The 16,944-nt window shown below is 44.7% G+C and overlaps 1 protein-coding gene across 1 annotated transcript in view; it reads left to right on the top strand.

The window, feature by feature from the left end:
• Positions 1–16,944, top strand: part of F13A1 (coagulation factor XIII A chain) — a 187,842-nt gene that overhangs the window by 145,793 nt on the left and 25,105 nt on the right. The window contains exons 12-13 of the mRNA XM_045841731.1: positions 7,298–7,585; positions 13,603–13,763. Of these exons, the coding sequence (XP_045697687.1) occupies positions 7,298–7,585; positions 13,603–13,763 (449 nt within the window). The remainder of the gene's footprint in view (positions 1–7,297; positions 7,586–13,602; positions 13,764–16,944) is intronic.

Here is a 16,944-nt window from a genome sequence, read left to right as displayed (position 1 = left end):
ACACAGAGAAGGGAGTTACAGGCCAGGCTCAGAGATCCTGGAGGACTTTCATGATGGGCTCACTGAGATAGAAAGACAAACAAAAATTGGCTAGGTGAAGCATGAGGAAGGAGGCCTCCAGGAAAAGGCAGCAGGACAAGCATTGTGGATAAACTCCCCTAGGGTGAAAGAAGTCCTGACCAGACAAGAGAACAAGACATAGGCCTACAGGAAGCCATCCAAGCCATCATCTGTCTTGTCTAAATCACACAGCAGAATGGCATTAGAGGTCAGCCACAGAGGTGACAGTGTAGTCCAAATAAGGGTCAGATGTCAAGAAAGGAAGGACCCAAAGTCTACTGCAAAAGCTCCTGACTACGAAAAAGAAGTCTAGAGCTCGGCCAGGAGTGAACACTAGATTAAAACAAATAAAATGTGCCATCTTTGAATGTGGAATACATTTATAATCCAGGCCTCCAGAGTTTGGTGAGATAGTAGGGATATCTCAGTAGTAGGGGTCTGGTCTAAAACCAAAAAGTCCCTAAATTTGCATAGATAGTTGTGAGAGACACCCATCCCATTTCTGGGCTAGACTTTGATCCCAAGTAAATGGACAATTAGCTTCTTAATCATAGATGGCATATGCATTTCAAATTCTAGCTTTGGGAATGACCTACTAGAGCACTATTTAGAGAAGGATGCTGAGACTGCTCTCAATGTAGTGGAAGAGTGAGTGATAACTGATGTCTGCCATGGGCATCCAGGAAGGTGCTGCCAGGATTTGTGGCCCTGTATTGGGCACGCTGATTCTCATTATTGAATCTCATATAAATTCTCTATCCACAAATTCTCAGTGAGGCCACTAAAATTTGGCAATGCATAAAAACATTAAAGAAGAGAAATTATTACCAGATTTAGTGTTGGGAACCACCCTGACTGGTATCAGAAGCTGAAACCCCTGCCTAGCTAAGGCTAAGGGAACGCCCTTGGAACTGTGAGCCAGCAAGGAGACAAAAGCTTATCTCCCTGGCAGGAATGCTGCTTCTGCTGCTTTATTCATAACTGAACCCCCAAAAGCTTGGTCGGTTAGCCAAAGACGGGTAAGATTCCCCACGGGGGAACGACCTAAGCCAGGCACGATCACTTTGGGAGGCCCCCCCAAAAGAAGGACTTGGGGGGCTGCAGCAAAAGGGGGTGATGGACCCTCACTCCTCGGCTTTGACAAAGTCTGAGTTCTCAGTGTCTGGAAGAAAATCTCCTTATCTCTCGGTTGCCTTAGTTCCCTTGCTCCACCTAAGCCTGAAACAATGACAGGGTGGTGCAGCTGGGTACTGAGAAGTGCGGATTCCCCAGGGTGATCAGGCCTAAGAAAGAACATGTAAATTACTGTGAAACCTCCTTTGTTTAGAATGCTCTCAGTTGAATGAGAAGGGTCTTAGGAGGAAGTTAGTTTGTTCCTCAGTCTTACAGCTCTTTGACCCCCAACTCAATAGACCAGCAGAGTTCTTTGTTTTCTATGGTTCCTTACTTCCCCCTAATGAGTACTGTACTTTACCTGAATTATTATGCAAAATGAGCCTAATAAAAGCAGGTATGGACAGTAAATCAGCGCGCTCCCCACTAGGGGGGGGGTGGCCATTCTGTCCCTAGTTCCCCACAGAAACTAGTCTGTCTCTGTGCATGTGGTGTTTTTTTTCTCGCGTGTTTATCGTCGAGCCATCCACAGCGTTCTGTGGTCACTGCTGGCCGGTGACCCACGCACAACAATTTAGGAATTTACTATTTTAATTAAATTGTGTAGAGATCATTTTTCACTTTGATGAACTAAAATTTGACATTTATTTTATACCTTTTATAAAACTTTGAAAACTGGACTCCTTAAAACTTGTTCTGTGGCAGTGTATCTTCTTTATGATGGTATCTGGATCCCATTCTCTCATTGCTTCATCAGTGATTCCTTCTGTCACTTGCATTTTTCTCTCTCTTGTATGAGCTCCTTCCCATTAGAATTTTAGTAGGCTCAAGTGCCACCTATGTTTTAAAAAGCATACAAATTCTTTTTCAACAATATACCCCCCACCAGATATGTCTGAGCTTTCTTTCTCCTTGCCTCCATAGGCAGGTGTCTTGGGAGAGCTGCCTACACCTGGCATTCTGTCATGTTCCTTTTCCTTTTATTTCTCACCTATCGTACCTGGGATCTGCTATAGCCTATCCTCAAAGTTTCTCAAGATTTCTGAGACCACTAGGTTGCCAGGTGGATTAATCATTTTGTAGACCTCAGCTTGCCTGACCTTCCTACACCTGTTGATGCAATTGCTCCCTCCCAAGTCTTGAAACTCTCTATTTTCTTTGTTTCTATGATACAAATGTCTCCAGCTGCCATCCCAACCTGCTAGGTTCTTTTTTCTCTTTCTGATTCTAAGCTTCCCTTTTTCTTACTCCCTCTGAATTTTACTTCACTCAAAGCTCTCATCCTTGGGTTTCATGTCTACTTCTTTTACATTCTTTCTATACACATCCAGATAAATACTGATCACTCCCAAGTTGCTCACTCCAGTTTAGACTTCACTTTTCAGCTCCACATTTACCTACATGTCTCCCAGAAACCTGAAACTGAACCTTCCCAAATGTCACCTTTCCCACCCCTCCCCAGCCCCCCTACCCCAGATCTATTTCTCCTCCACTCCCTACCCCAGTGAAGAGAACCAGGATCCAACCAAATTTAGCAAATTGAGAATCAGCCAAGCAGCAAATATTCCAAATGCCCCCTCTGAAATAGCTGAAATTCATCTGCTCCTCTTTCCCTCCATGGCCGCTCTCTGAGAATTAGCTGGTATCATATGTAGAAAGCCCTTTTCATAGTGGTCATACCTAGAAAGGTCCAATAAAAGTAAGTCTCTGCTACTGCTAGTACTTTTATTATTTCTACCATAACATTACTATTAGCTTAGGCTAGGATGTTTTTTCTCCTGGAAACCTGCCAAAGTTTCCCAGTTCTATCTTTCTGCCTTATCCTCTTTCCCTCATTCTAAACCCATATTGCTGCCAAAGTGACATATTTAAAATGTAAATCTGAGCCTGGTACTGGACTACTTAAAAGCTCTAACTCTCTTCAACCACCGCCAGGACATTGCAATCAGAGCTTGGCCAAGTCTCTGTTCTCTGCTTTTTTGGCCCCCTCAGGGCCCCTCCTAACTATATCCATGGGTATCAGAAGCTGCAACCAGGTGAGCTGCTGACAGTTCCTCCAGCAAGCCAGGCTCCCACTTGCCTCCAGGCCTTTGTTCTCACTGTAGAGGGAAATCCCCTCAGAGAAGCCTTCCTTGCTCCCAGGTGCTGTTGAGTCTCTCCCTGCTTACAGCATCACACAGAAACATCTGCCCCAGCATCTGTGACAGAGGCCAGTAGGCTGATCCCTCTTCACTGGCCCCCTGGACCCCTAAAGGAACTGCTGTGCTTCTCATATGATCACAGTGCCTGGGCATTATAGGTACTTGACTAACATGAAATGATCAAATAAGTAGTAACTCAGGTGGCATTTCATGGGTGAGCTTAATTAAACATTAAATGTCCTAAAATGGACTATTTAGTATCTATTAAAAAGATGAAAGTTTTGATATATGGATGAAAGCAAAGGGCTTCACCAAACCTCATTCCTTCAGAGTCTGTGCCAGACTGGGTCCTAGGTCCTGAGGACACAGAGCTTGCATTATAACAGGAAATAATGCCATATAGTGACAGGTACAGGCAAAAGGAAATAAAATCAGGTAATCTGTTAGTGAGAGATAAGAGGACTGGGGTTGGCGACATATTACACAGGGTAATGGAAGGGAGGACACTCTGAGAAGGTGACATCTGAGCTAAGACCCAAACACTGAGAAGAGGCTTTGTCAAACAAAAGGGCACTCCCATTGCATCCCAGTTAACAGAAAGATGTACTGTGATCTTGCTCCTGGAGGCCTGAAATCTCAGAAAATGTAATCTGGTTTTTGATCATACTCTCATAGCACTAAATTCATGGCCTGAATTATGTGAAACATCAGGCACAAAGCGCAACTTCAGAGGGGCGAGGACTTCTGCCAAACTCTGGGAAACTCTGTGCTGTTGCCTCCTGTTTGAGCCTGTGCTTTCTGTAACATCCCCCCCTGCCTCTGCCTGGCACTTCCTGCTCACAGGGGCAGGCTAGACCCCAGAATGAAGCTAGAGGTTCCCTCATCCATGACATGACAATGTTGCGCGTGGGTCACTGGCCAGCAGTGACCACAGAACGCTGTGGATGGCTTGACGATAAACACGTGAGAAAAAACATGCACAGAAACAAACTAGTTTCTGTGGAGAAGTAGGGACTAAATGGCCACCCCCCCCTAGTGGGGAGCGCACTGATTTACTGTCCATACCTGCTTTTATTAGGTTCATTTTGCATAATAATTCAGGTAAAGTACAGTACTCATTAGGGGGAAGTAAGGAACCATAGAAAACAAAGAACTCTGCTGGTCTATTGAGTTGGGGGTCAAAGAGCTGTAAGACTGAGGAACAAACTAACTTCCTCCTAAGACCCTTCTCATTCAACTGAGAGCATTCTAAACAAAGAAGGTTTCACAGTAATTTACATATTCTTTCTTAGGCCTGATCACCCTGGGGAATCCGCACTTCTCAGTACCCAGCTGCACCACCCTGTCATTGTTTCAGGCTTAGGTGGAGCAAGGGAACTAAGGCAACCAAGAGATAAGGAGATTTTCTCCCAGACGCTGAGAACTCAGGCTATGTCAAAGCCGAGGAGCGAGGGTCCATCACCCCCTTTTGCTGCAGCCCCTCAAGTCCTTCTTTTGGGGGGGCCTCCCAAAGTGATCGTGCCTGTCTTAGGTTGTTCCCCCCGTGGGGAATCTTACCCGTCTTTGGCTAACCGACCAAGCTTTTGGGGGTTCAGTTATGAATAAAGCAGCAGAAGCAGCATTCCTGCCAGGAAGATAAGCTTTTGTCTCCTTGCCGGCTTACAGTTCCAAGGGCGTTCCCTTAGCCTTAGCCTAGGCGGGGGTTTCAGCTTCTGATACCAGTCAGGGCGGTTCCCAACATGACAAGCTGTAAAGTCTCTCATAGCCCTACAAGCCTTCCCTGGCCCCCTCCCCTCATCCCATCCAGCTCAGCCTCTCTCCCCAAAGCAAGCACCTCTCTAGCCGTGTTTCTGCTGCTGCTATTCACCCCCTGCATTTTGCCTAAATGCATATTTGGTATCCATCCAAAGCAATAGCCACTAATGCTCTCTTTCTCACAGAGCTATTTGCCAGAAGCATTCTGCTGAAATACTTCACTGCACTTTCCTTGTCATAGCCTCTCCTTCCCTTTATTACTACCTCCCCCCTATTGATCTGTAAACATGTGCTCTAGTCAATATTTGTCCTAGACAAATAGCTTTGGGTACATTCTGACAGTCTTTTTTATATATTTTATTTATTTTTAGAGAGAGGGGAAGAGAGGGAGAAATAGAAGGAGTGAAACATTGATGTGAAAGAGAACATAGATCAGTTGCCTCTCATACACCTCCAACTGGGGTCCGAACCCACAATCCAGGCATGTGTCCAAACCAGGAATCAAACCAGCAACTCTTTGCTCTGTGGGACTTTGCCCAACCAGCTGAGGACCATTGTGGCTGTCTTGACAATTAGATAAATTGTTAATACACATGCACACACAAATATACATTTTCCATTGTTTGCAAAACCTGCTGGCATTTTCTCTGTCTTTGCAAAGTACGAGTAGCTATCAACTCTTATGCATGTACTACCTTAAATCCACCTAAGAACTCTATGATGTTGGCTCCCTTGTTTTACAAACCAAGAAACTGATGGTAATAATAGTACCTGCCTTGTAGAGTTGTTCTGAGGATTAAATGAGATAATATACAATATGTACTTACCACAACACCCATCACAGAGTTAGCTGTCAATGGTAGTTACTATCATCTGTACTGCGTTTTATTATAAACTAAGTAAAGTGACAATATCTTAAAATTAACACAATTATACAAGCCAGCATTTTTATACTGAAGTGTTTTTTTTATTTTTGCTAGCCATTCCCATGACTGCTTTTTACAAGCCAAGAAATGTGCCTCTCTAGTTTCTACAATGCACTAAGATATACACAAAGGTACTAGATACTTTACCCAAAGGTAAAGAGACTACTGACTATTCCTCCACACTTCCTCAGTCCCTGTCCCCAAAGCCAAGCATTTTGTCCCGTACTCTGTAAGGAATGTTTACCCATCTTGGAGTCAGGAGCAGCACGCTCTGAGGCCTAACTTGTATCTGTACTTCTCACTTCCTCACTTGTAGAAAAGCTATTTATTTCTTCCTCCAGAATTCACCCCTACTCCTCCTCTCCCTACTTTCACCTCTACCACCACCACCTTCAAAACCCTACAAAAAACATATTCCTAAAAACAGCCCACGTGTTTCAACAGTATCACCATGCCAATAGGCGTCCCTCAAAAAAAAGTGTTCAGTGTCAGATGAGTTTGGGGAATCTTGATAAACAAGTCTCCCTGCTATAGGGCTCAGTCTCAGAACCTTTCCTAGGCTATTGGACATTGTGAACTTCCAGGAGGCACTAGAGAACCCAGTACTCCCGAAGGGAACTTGGCCTAGAACCCTTTTTCAGGGAAGACTTGTGAACAGTTTGCTAGATTGTGGTCTTCGGTGCAGTGCACTCTTTAGGAAACAGTGATCTCTACACTCTGTTGGAAGCAAATGGCAACACAGGAAGGAGTAGAGGGCAGGATGAGAGCTGCCTAGGGTTAGCTCAGCAGGAGCCAGCAGGACAGGTCTAAATGGAAAGAGAAATGGGAAAACAGGTCTTGTTGGGGAGATCCAGGAATAGTAGGAAATTCATAATGGAGAACGAGGAATGGCCAGATGTGAATATTGTCAACGTCTTTGCTAAGAGATTCCCAAATTCTAGCTACACAGCTAGGACTTGGGGAGGGAAGCAAATTGACACTGTGGTTTGAGGAGGGTTAGATTTTTGCAATTCTACCACTGAACACTGGAGAAACAACTGTTAGAGCAAGACCCTTAGCAACCCCTGCCAGAGTGACCCTGGGAATGCTGCCTAACTGCACACCCAGGGCAGGTCATGACTCTCTGGAAAGTTAATTTGGCAGAATTTGTAACAGGAAAAATTTTGACACCTGCCTCAAAGGAAGGTATGTGGCCTATAGAGAAAATGCAACAGATAGAGCACACAGCATGTCTATTACTGCAACTTTCTCTTTGATGGGTTGCATTTCTTTTTCCACTCATTATATCTCCATCTTTCCTAGGTCAAAAGGAAGAGAGATTGGCCCTAGAAACTGCCCTGATGTATGGGGTTAAAAAGCCCGTCAACACAGAAGACATTGTGAAGTCGAGGTCTAATGTGGACATGGACTTTGAAGTGGAAAACGCCGTGCTGGGAAAAGACTTCAGGCTCACCATCACTTTCCAGAACAACAGCCCCAGCACTTACACCATCTCCGCCTATGTCTCAGGCAACATCATCTTCTACACTGGGGTTTCCAAGGAGGAATTCAAGAAGGAAACATTCGATGTGACTCTGGAGCCTTTGTCCTGTAAGCTAATAAGGAGGGTCTGTTCTCTCTAGAACTTGTGATCTGCTTCTCTGTCTCGCTCAGTGCTGATACCCTCTATTAACTTTCTGTTGAAGTTCAGGTTCTGCCCCAGAATTCAGGAGTGGGAACCACATGGGAGAACCAAGCTCTTTTAGAGAGCCCTCACCTTTCATCTTTGTGTCTCATGCATAGAAATGAACACTGAAATTTTCAAAGTCTAGAGCCAGCCCTATGAGTCATGAAAATTAAATATAACTTAACTTCTTGTTACTCAAAGTGTGGGTTGAGGACCTGAAGCATCAGCATCCCTAGGAAGCTGGTTAGAAATGCAGACTCTCAGGCCCCACCCAGACCTGTCAAATCAGGATCTGCATTTGAACAAGATACCAAGGGCTTTGAGTACACAGGAAAGTAGGTAAAGAACAAACTCCAGAAAGCAGGCCTCCTGGTGCTGCCTCTCTCCCCAAGTCAGGTTTTGTAGGGCTTCCCCAGCAGGAATGATGGGTGTTGCTTTACAATTCAGAAGGCAGGGAGATCTAAGCTCTGCATAAAAGCCATTTCTGAAAATTGATCTGTCTGATACATAAGGACAGGAGAGAGCCCACCCTTGGGAGAGGAGGTGGGAGGCTCAGGACGTGTTGTCCAGGAGCCTCTGATGGGGCTTTGTTCTCTCTGTCATCTCTCGTGGGACTCTTTATCATCCTTGATCCCTTCCAGCCTCCCCTGTATACATGGCCCTCCAAAGTATCTTCACTATAAAAATTGAGAATGTTTTGGGCAGGATTGGGATTGACACAATGCAACTTGCACTGTGGATTGCAATTTCAATCAATCTCATTTCCCGGGGTCCTAGTATTTAGTGGGCACAACAGATGGGCACACAACTGGCAAAATGAGTCAAGTGGAAGAAACTGGTCTCCAGGAAGAGCATGTTGAGTCAGACAGAGCAGGCAGGAAAGGATCTGAACACTTCAAGATACCAGGTTGTTGTTGACCTGATGTGCGACACTGAAAAGGAAAAGAAAAAAGGAAAGGCATATGAATAATAAGTTTTACAAAGCAGAGGACCATATCATGTCTTCATAGTGTTCAAGCTTTCTGGATTTGATGTCTGTTCCAAGCCATAGTAAATTCAGAAAGATATTCCCAGAAAAAAATGGGAAACTATTCCTAAAAATCCTAATTCTAAGAAACCTATCCAAACTTGAAGGAAGCAATGCACCCTAGCTTCCATAATGTGGTTTTAACAATGAGGAAATCAATCACCATGTTATTTTCTTTAGAAACTGTAAGACCCAGCACTTTTCCTATCCCTAGGGACTGGAAAAGGAATTCTTAGAGAAAAGGATAGTTGGTAAAGGACTCAACAGTCATTGCAAAGGAGCAGAACAGTCATTGCAGTTGTTTAGCACAGGAAGCCGCAGTGAATTTTTAGAGCCTGAGTCTGGAATTAGCCAAGTCTGGATTTGAGATGTCACTATGTCACCTACTAGTTATGTGTCCTTAGGCAGGCTACTTTAGTAATGTGAGTTCACTCTCCTCATCTGTACGTGGAAGCAATACCACCCACATCACAGTGTTGTTGATTCATTCCTCAAACATTTATTTTGTGGTCACAAGTCCAGTTCTGCTTTGTGCTGGAGGCATATCAATGAGCAAGGCAGAAGTGCTTACTACCCTCATGGAATTTATGGTCTCCTATGGTGGGGATGAGGCTCAACAATAAGCAATCAGACAAGTGAATATGTGGTGTAGTTGGGCTGTACTAGGGAAATAAAAGCAGGGTAGTGGAGATAGGAAGTGGTGGTGGAGATGGGGTGTTTGGGGAAGAAACCATTTAAGAGAAACCTGAAAGAAAGGTAGGGGCAAACTATCCAATCAGGAGAAACAGTAAGTGCAAAGGCCCTGAGGCCACAGCATGTCTGATGTGTTCAATGAGCAACAAGGACATCAGAGTCAGGAGCAAAAATGGCAAGTGGAGAGTGATGGATGCAGACCATGAGAAGAGCTGTAGGCCCTTATGGACTTTGGCATTGCTCCCAGGTGACCTGAAGAACCATTAGGGGGTTCAGAGCACAAGTATGCCATGACTTAGATTTTGAAAAATCACTCTGGCTGCTGTGTTGACAATAGACTCTGGGAAGTAGGGCTAAAGCTTAAGACTAGTTAGGATGCTACTGCAACAGTTTATTGAGAGATGGTGGGGTAGCAAGGGAGGTGGTGAGAACTGGTCAGATGTTCTGAAGGTAGAACCCACTGGAGTGGTTGACTGTTGGTTGTGTGGTATGACAGGAGAGTAAGGAGAAAATTAAATGAGATGAATATATGTGAAATGCTTCACACATGGTAGGCTCTTGGTAAATGTTAATTTCCAACATTTTTACATTTTGGGAAACTGAGACTGAAGATGTATTCAAGGTCGCACACAGTAAATAGAGGCAAAGCAGATAATAGAAGGCAGATCCCATTCAGGCAATGACAGTAAGCCAACTTGCTGTAACCTTGGTCCTTAAGTGGGCCAGTTTCCATACTCATGCACTTGTTGCCTGGAGTCCAGCTGCCCCTCCCTCCACTGAACAAGGAACTATATGCCACCTTTTTTCCACTTCACGAAAGCCCCATCTCTGAATCTCCTTCTCCTTCTCTTCCTAATCAAATAAATGAGTGAGCTCATGTGAGTTAATGGGCTAGAATGATATATTAGCCCTCTCAGTCACTGATCTGGGGACAGCTGACCGAACCTAAGCTGACCAAACCTCAGTATTAACACTGGTCCCACCCACTCAGCCCACCCCAAGGCTTGTCCTGAAAAACTTGAAGGGAGTTGGAAATTATTTCTTGCTTTACCCTACAGGTAGGTGGCATTAACAGCATGCAACAAACTGCATACTGCAATCTAAAATAAATTGCACACTATTGCAAATGCCACATGATTCTAGACTTTAATTTAGCAGGTCAGAGTACTTTCTTAGGAGGCTGTCTTGCAAAGAAAGTTTTCCAAGTAGAATGGGAGGCATACTTTCCAGATTGATGATTAAAGAAAAATGTGTGGGCTGGAATCAGCTTGGAAAACTTGAATAACTTAAACCTTCCAGTACCTTCAAAGGTGCTATCATTTCCACATGGCTATATTTAGTTTTCTTTGCTTTTTGGAAAAGAGACGAGGCAGCTCCAGTCTGTGTCTCCCTTGGCTTTCCCCAGACACCGTAAGTGATATTGGCAGGATCCCAGCTCCACTACTCATAGGATGAAAATCTATTCTTCTTTCTCTTGCCACATTTAATAAACTTTATCTAGAACAATTTCTTGTGTGGTGGCAAAATACAGCAATTACATAACACACTATTTCGGGCATGCTGTTCTCTTGGGCTGGAAGAACAGCCCAGTTTCCCTGGTGCTATGAGAGAATGCTCTGCCTTGGAGGTAAAGGGATCCTGATGCCAACACTATAAACATAGTGAAAGCCTCTGTAAAGATTGATGGAAAGAAGTCAGGCATATCTCACAAACCTTAAGGAACTCAGTGTTCAAACACAATCCTCTAGAAATGACCAGGGGAGGCCCCTCTTTTATTATTGCAGGGGGTATCTAGAGGCAAAATGTACATTCTTCAAGGCCTGTTATTTTGCCACCTCATTTATCCACATGGGGAAGTGAAAAGCAAGCCCCATGTGCTCATCTGAGATTGTATCTAACTAAAGGACTAAGTCTTATTCATATGGACAATTAATTGATGGGGAGCCATGGAAGATGCAGGGTCCAGATATAGGTCCCCCAAAAGTGGTATAACTGGGTCATTCAAAAACACAGAATTCAAGGGCCAAGATCAAGGCCAGTTCATAGATTCAAATGGCTGGCTCTGGCTGGAATAGGACTGCCCCAGAAATCAATCCAATTTGTTTAGTATCTGCCTGGGAGAGACCAATACCTTCTAATAACTCTGCACAGCCTAGGACAGGGTTTCTCAGCAGAGGCACCACCTGCACTCCAGGCTGCAGGTGATTCTTGTGGAGGCTGTCCTGTGTATTGCAGGAGTTTAGCAGCATCCTTGGCCTCTACTGACTAGAAGCCAGTAGCAACCCACAGTTCTGACAACCAAAAATGTCTCCACATTGTCAACCATCCCCTGGGAGTGGGGGAGGGGAATTGATGCCAGTTGACAACCACTGGTCTAGTATGACCAGCCTTTCCAGGAATTGCCTGGAATTGAGTCAGCTCTGGGGTACAGAACTTCCCTTTTTAAAACTGGCTGTCCCTAACTCTGCTCAAACTCTGCCACTTCTGCTGCTAAAACCTGCTGTCTCTGGGAGCTTTTCAAACCTGCATACTCATCATCTGGGCATCCTAATCAAGAGCAGAGCCTGATCCAGTAGGTGGGGTAGGGCTGGAAAACCTTCATCTCTAACAAGCCACCCCCACCCCCCGCCCCAGTGATGGTGGTCTGCTGGGGTGGACACCACACCTGGAGTAGTGGGGACCTGGGTTAGAAAGGATGTCCTTTCTGCTTGCACCACGGCTTTTTCAGAGCTGATTCTATGGGGAACCTGTGGTGGTGGGAGCACTGCTTCTCCACCCCTGGTTACATACTAGAGTCTGCATCAGCACTCAAAACGATACCCATCCTCAACCCACAAGATTCCAATTTAATTGGTCTGGGGTGGGATCCAGCAGGATGATTCAGATGTGGAGCCAAGATTGAGAACTCTTCAGTCAGAGGGCTGGAGGTGGTCACAGCACCTGCTCATTCATGAGGAGCTTTGAATCAGGGGCTGATTCACCCTCACCTGTGAACCAGCCAGTCAGGAGGCTTCCCTGTGCCCTGGAGCTGCCTCCACACAGCATCCTTCCTGGTTATGGGGGCTGCTGCTCTTTATGGAGGGCTGTAAGGAACTATGCTCCACACTTGAAACTATTGATCATGGGAGTTACTTCCTTCAATAACTTTTGCAAAAAGGAAGAACCTTTGGTAAAAGGCAGACATTGGTCAGGGAAGCAGTGGTTGGAGATATTCAGCTCCCTGAACATTTGTAGAGCCTATGCTCTGTGCATGGGAGTGGGGGTGTGACAATGGGCTGCTGGTTGACAATGTCACACTAACACGTGGCTGTGGCTCTGACCATGTAGGTAGCAGCAGGTGCTGCACTGTGGCTTGGGTTCGGCCTGCAGAAGGACTGCCCTTTGCTCTCTAGAATCCTGGGCTGTGGGACAGGGAACTGATAGAGAAAGTGGGTGATGCAGACAAACTGAACCTCACTGCTATGGCCAGAGCCACAAGATGGAATCTCTGTCCTCAGCCTGATGGTGAACCGAGGGAGCCAGGACCACTGCTCATCCTCCAGGGTCATCCCAAAAGCTAAACTCAGTGACTTGAGGAAACAGCCTTTTGGCACAGATGTCTTTTAAGTGGCGAGTAGAAGAGGGAGTGGGAAGAAGTTGAATGCCTATGGTGAAAACCGGTTTCAACAGCTTCTTTCTCTTAAATAGAAAAACAATGTCTGACTGGTTCAGAAGAAGTTGAAAAGAAAATGTGGAGTACTACATGGGAATAAAAGGTTTAGGTAATTTACAGTCTTGCTCCAGTGTGGCCCATGGTCTGCATGAGATGTTTCTTATTTTGTAAGGGGTTGGCATGTGGAATGTTGTCCTTGAACTCCACTGCTTCACATCGGCTACCTTGAGATTGTTCCTGCCCAAATCAAAGCAGCTGCAGTTAAAACCCCTTGGTCCTTGATTTTAAACATGGCATTATATTTTACAACAGCAAAAGCACTGTTCGGAAAATTTGACACATTTTCTCTAATAAGACTGTACTGAATATTAAATTTCCAACACGTTCTTTACCCAGAAACAGGAGAGCTTATCCCTGATTGACTCCTTGTTTCATCTGCCCCTCCCTCACCTTTGCTGTGTTTCTGGTGGGTGCTGTGCTAATGTTGGAAAGATGGAGGCACTTGGAAAAAAGGAAAGCAGATTTTATCTCAAGTCTTGACACCTGGCATATTTGTTTCCTTCTGCCAGTCAAGAAGAAGGAGGTGCTGGTCAGAGCAGGCGAGTACATGGGCCAGCTGCTGGAGCAAGCGACCCTGCACTTCTTTGTCACAGCTCGTGTCAATGATACTGGAGATATTCTGGCCAAGCAGAAGTCCACTGTGCTGATGATCCCCAAGATCATCATCAAGGTCAGTTTTAGCATCTCAGATAAGAGAGAATGACAAGGTTATTGATTATTTATTCAGGCTTACTGTGTTTTCTTGTGTGTGTGTGTGTCCTGCTCCCCAAAAAAATAAAAATGGAGCTAGGACCTTCCTGTTCTTTGAAAGAAGTAAACCACCCTATATATAGACACACATATATAACACTTTTCTCTCCTCTCCAGATTTAAATATATGAATCTGGCTGAAGATATAAATATAGCCTGTAGGTATAAAAACACATGTAGAGGAAGATAAAGATGTGTAATGGATACATAAACTTAGAACTCTCACTGCTTTCAGCACAAAGTGGGTCAGGCATGACACGAAATGGAAACTGCTTGGATCATCTTCCACCTGCGTTTTGGACGGTACTATTATTCACTGAGATATAATTGTATATGGTAGAATACACAAAGTGAAATGTCAGCTTGATGACAATGACTTCTTACATACATACACACCTTGCAACCACCAGCAAGATGAAGATGCAGAGGATTTTCAACACTCTGGAAAGTTCCCTCATGCCTTTTCTGGTAAATAACCTCCACCCCTATTTGCCAAGATAACCACTTTTCTGACTTTTGTCACAATGGGTTTTTTGGTTTGTTTTCTTGTTTTATTTTGTCTGTTTGTTCTTTGGCCCACATGGCTAGCAGTTTTAACATTGTCTCCCCATTTACCACCAGAAATCTCTGCCCAAATGGCTCAAAGGGACTTGGCAAAGGAGGGCTGAATATGGTAGCCCATTAACTCCTGCATCTCAGGAGCACTGGTGGCATTGTGGCCACATCCCTGACACACCTTTCTGCCCTGTGAGCAGAAACCAGGCCTCTAGCCAGTCCTTGGGGTATGGCATCTCCTGTCAGCCTTATCTAGGGCTTAGAGACCTTCCCAAGTCACTGGAGAACATTTTTCTTGAAGTGATTAAGAATGGTTAGTACAGATCCTAAGCTGCATTCCTCTAAAACAATAGCCAAATCAAAGTTTTTAAAAAATTCTTGTATTTTAAATGCCCTAGAGCTGGGGGTATGGGGTAGCAAGGGGAAAGAGAGGGAGTTAGGCCTTGTGTCTTATGACACAGGAAATGATTTTCTGTGAATCATTTGTAAAACTAATAATTGTTGAGTAGCATTCAAAATGGCAGCTTTTGTTGCACCTCATGCCACATGGGTGGCACTTGAGGACTATCATACAATGTGTCACCCTAGGACAAGGTTCATCCAAGCACAGACATGTAGTGCCCACCAAGGACAAGAACCCCAGGCCCTTCATTTCTAGAAAGGCTGAAGTCATCACCTCTATTTGGTTATTTTACTTCCGTTGTCCTGAAAAGGCCCAGTTGAGCATCATATGCACAAGAGGCCCTAGGAGACAAAAATAAGGGTCTGCAGGCAGAATAGGAAACATGCAAAATGGAAAAGTAGTGTTGACATTCCTCTAGTGGTGCCATTAGTCTGTGAAAACATGAATTCAATAACATGAGGCACTGGGTACTATGAGCAGGGTGGTCCTGCCTGCTACTCCCAAATGGGCAGGCTGCCCTCCTGGCCTGCTGGCCCTGGGACATGTGGGCAGTGACCTGCAGGCCTCTCTGTTATCCCCTCTCACTGTCCTTCTTGGACTCATCCTAGGAAGCTTTCCCAGCAGAGCCAAGGCCTGCGTATTCTCCCCACCTACGCAAGAACAGCCTGTCCCTGTGAACGACTCAGGAGAGAGCCCCCCTAGCTGTGCAGTGCTCACACCATGGCACAGAATGAAACTGAATTGCACTGCCGATAGTAAACTGGATGTATAAAAAGAACTAGTACCTTTCATCCTTTAGACATCATTAATTTGAAGGATTGTTTGTTAGTTATCTGTTTGGTTTATTTAAATTGCAGTTTAATTCTCCAGGGGCAGCATCAACAAAATACTTTCTCCAACAAGTTGGGTGATATGGGTAGGGAGGGTGCACTTTTTAAAAAGTTATGTTTCTGTTTTGTTTTTAATTAGCATTAATGTATCAGGGATGCTTTTCCTGGAGGAAACCTATTTAGAGGTAGAACTGTTTGATGATGACTCAAGCATGGGGGGAATGGAAATTCTGACTTCTGTCTGGTGCCCAGGTTGTTCAGGAAAGGAGTCAGGAGGCAGCCTCACATATACTGCCCCTTAACCACTAACCCCATTAACCATATTAACCTCAAGAACAAACTAAATCCAAGCAGGGGAAGAGGTGTTCCTGGGTAAAGCACCTCGCACCCTGATTCCAGAAACTCTGGCTAATGGAGCAGGGACCTGATTAGCCTACTGGAAAAATAAAATACAGTCATGGCATCCAGATGACACTCTTTATCCTGAGAGTGACTGAGGAGGGAAAGAGGACACCCAGAAAAGAAGGGGGGGGAGGGGAGGGGAGAGGAGGGGGAGGAAGAGAGGGAAAAGGAAGAGAGGAAAGAGGAGAGAATAGCAGAGGGGAAGGGAGAAAGGAAAGGGGGCAGGAGAGAAGAGAAAGAAAATGTTGCATTGAAATGTTATACAAGAGACCTTATAAAGAGGAGTCGAATAAATTGAATAAAACAGGAGTTGGGGAGGGAGCTAAATGCAGTGAAAGCACAAAAAAAGCACAATGGCTCAGAGGTCCAGAATTGCCTAGGATACTTCCCCAAATTCTAGGAAAATACTAGAAATCTTTGTCAATTTCTTTGAGCCTGGCATGGGTCCACAGCCTGCAGAACCTTTCAAGGTCTCTACAATGAATGTGCCACTCACAGGGAAGATGACATGAAAATCAAAAGGTGAAGGGAACACTTCTGTCTGTCCTTAACTCTTAGGCAGGAGGAGGGGATGGAGCAGCACATGGTGATGACAATGATAGCAGCTATGAGTTAGTGTGCTTTATATTATACTTCTCTTGTCTTATTTTATTTAATACTCAATGCCATCTTACAAGGTGGATAATACTATAATCCACATTTTACAGATAAGAAAACTGAGACAGGGTTGTCCCGTGTAGCATAGTGTTCAAAACATGGGCTTTGGGACCAAATTATCTGAGTTCAAAGCCTGTGTTCTCAACATAAGAACTGTGACCCTAGACACATCACTTGATCTCTCTCAGCATCTTGTCATCACCTGTGAAAAAGAGAGAACAGCAATACTTACTTCACAGGGTTATTATGAGTAT

Source organism: Phyllostomus hastatus, unplaced genomic scaffold (assembly GCF_019186645.2).
Source record: "Phyllostomus hastatus isolate PE091 unplaced genomic scaffold, TTU_PhHast_1.1 phas_contig_37, whole genome shotgun sequence".
NCBI lineage: Eukaryota > Metazoa > Chordata > Mammalia > Chiroptera > Phyllostomidae > Phyllostomus > Phyllostomus hastatus.
This window is presented reverse-complemented; position numbering and strand designations above follow the sequence as displayed.